The sequence below is a fragment of the Schizosaccharomyces cryophilus genome (assembly GCF_000004155.1).
Source record: "Schizosaccharomyces cryophilus OY26 unplaced genomic scaffold supercont4.7, whole genome shotgun sequence".
Classification (NCBI taxonomy): Eukaryota; Fungi; Ascomycota; class Schizosaccharomycetes; order Schizosaccharomycetales; family Schizosaccharomycetaceae; genus Schizosaccharomyces; species Schizosaccharomyces cryophilus.
In genome coordinates this window covers 300,247-300,774 of record NW_013185630.1, presented here as the reverse complement: position 1 = coordinate 300,774, position 528 = coordinate 300,247, and the positions used below count along the sequence as shown (strand labels likewise).

The 528-nt window shown below is 44.3% G+C and overlaps 1 protein-coding gene across 1 annotated transcript in view; it reads right to left on the bottom strand.

Annotated features, from left to right (window-relative positions):
* The window catches only part of SPOG_03329 (uncharacterized protein), a gene marked incomplete at both ends in the record, with an annotated part of 5,574 nt that overhangs the window by 2,174 nt on the left and 2,872 nt on the right, over positions 1–528 (bottom strand). Inside the window, one exon of the mRNA XM_013169742.1 lies at positions 4–498. Within this exon, the coding sequence (XP_013025196.1) occupies positions 4–498 (495 nt within the window). The remainder of the gene's footprint in view (positions 1–3; positions 499–528) is intronic.

Below are 528 nucleotides of genomic sequence, written 5' to 3'. Positions count from 1 at the left end.
CACTCTCAACGTATTCATACTTTTCAGAAAGAGGAACAGAGGCTGGCTGGCGAAGTGCAGCACTGAATTGAAGTGCTTCTCGAACAGTGCTTTCAGAAACGTGAACATCTTGTTGCTGGACGTATCCGGTACGACGCTGGAATGTAGAGTCAAGAGGATTACCGTTAACAAGCATATTACCAGTGACAACACCAGTATCAACACGCTGAGCAAGCACGTTCAAAAGGGTAGTCTTACCAGCACCCGACTCACCCATTAAGGCAGTAAGTTTTCCAGGCTTTACAAAACCATTAACTCCGCTCAACAATCGTCGCTTTTCGCCTTTAACAGTAATATCATAACTAAGATTTCTCCAGCTGAAAATGTCACGTCCACTTTCAATACTACCAAATTCCTTTTCCACTTCTTCAGGATTTTGAGCTTCTTTAACAACACCACCGCCTTGAGTATCTTGGCCTGTTTCTAAATCCAAAGGTTTTCCGCCTTCCTCAACAGCCTCTTTCACAGTATCAGGTGCATAACCCCGAC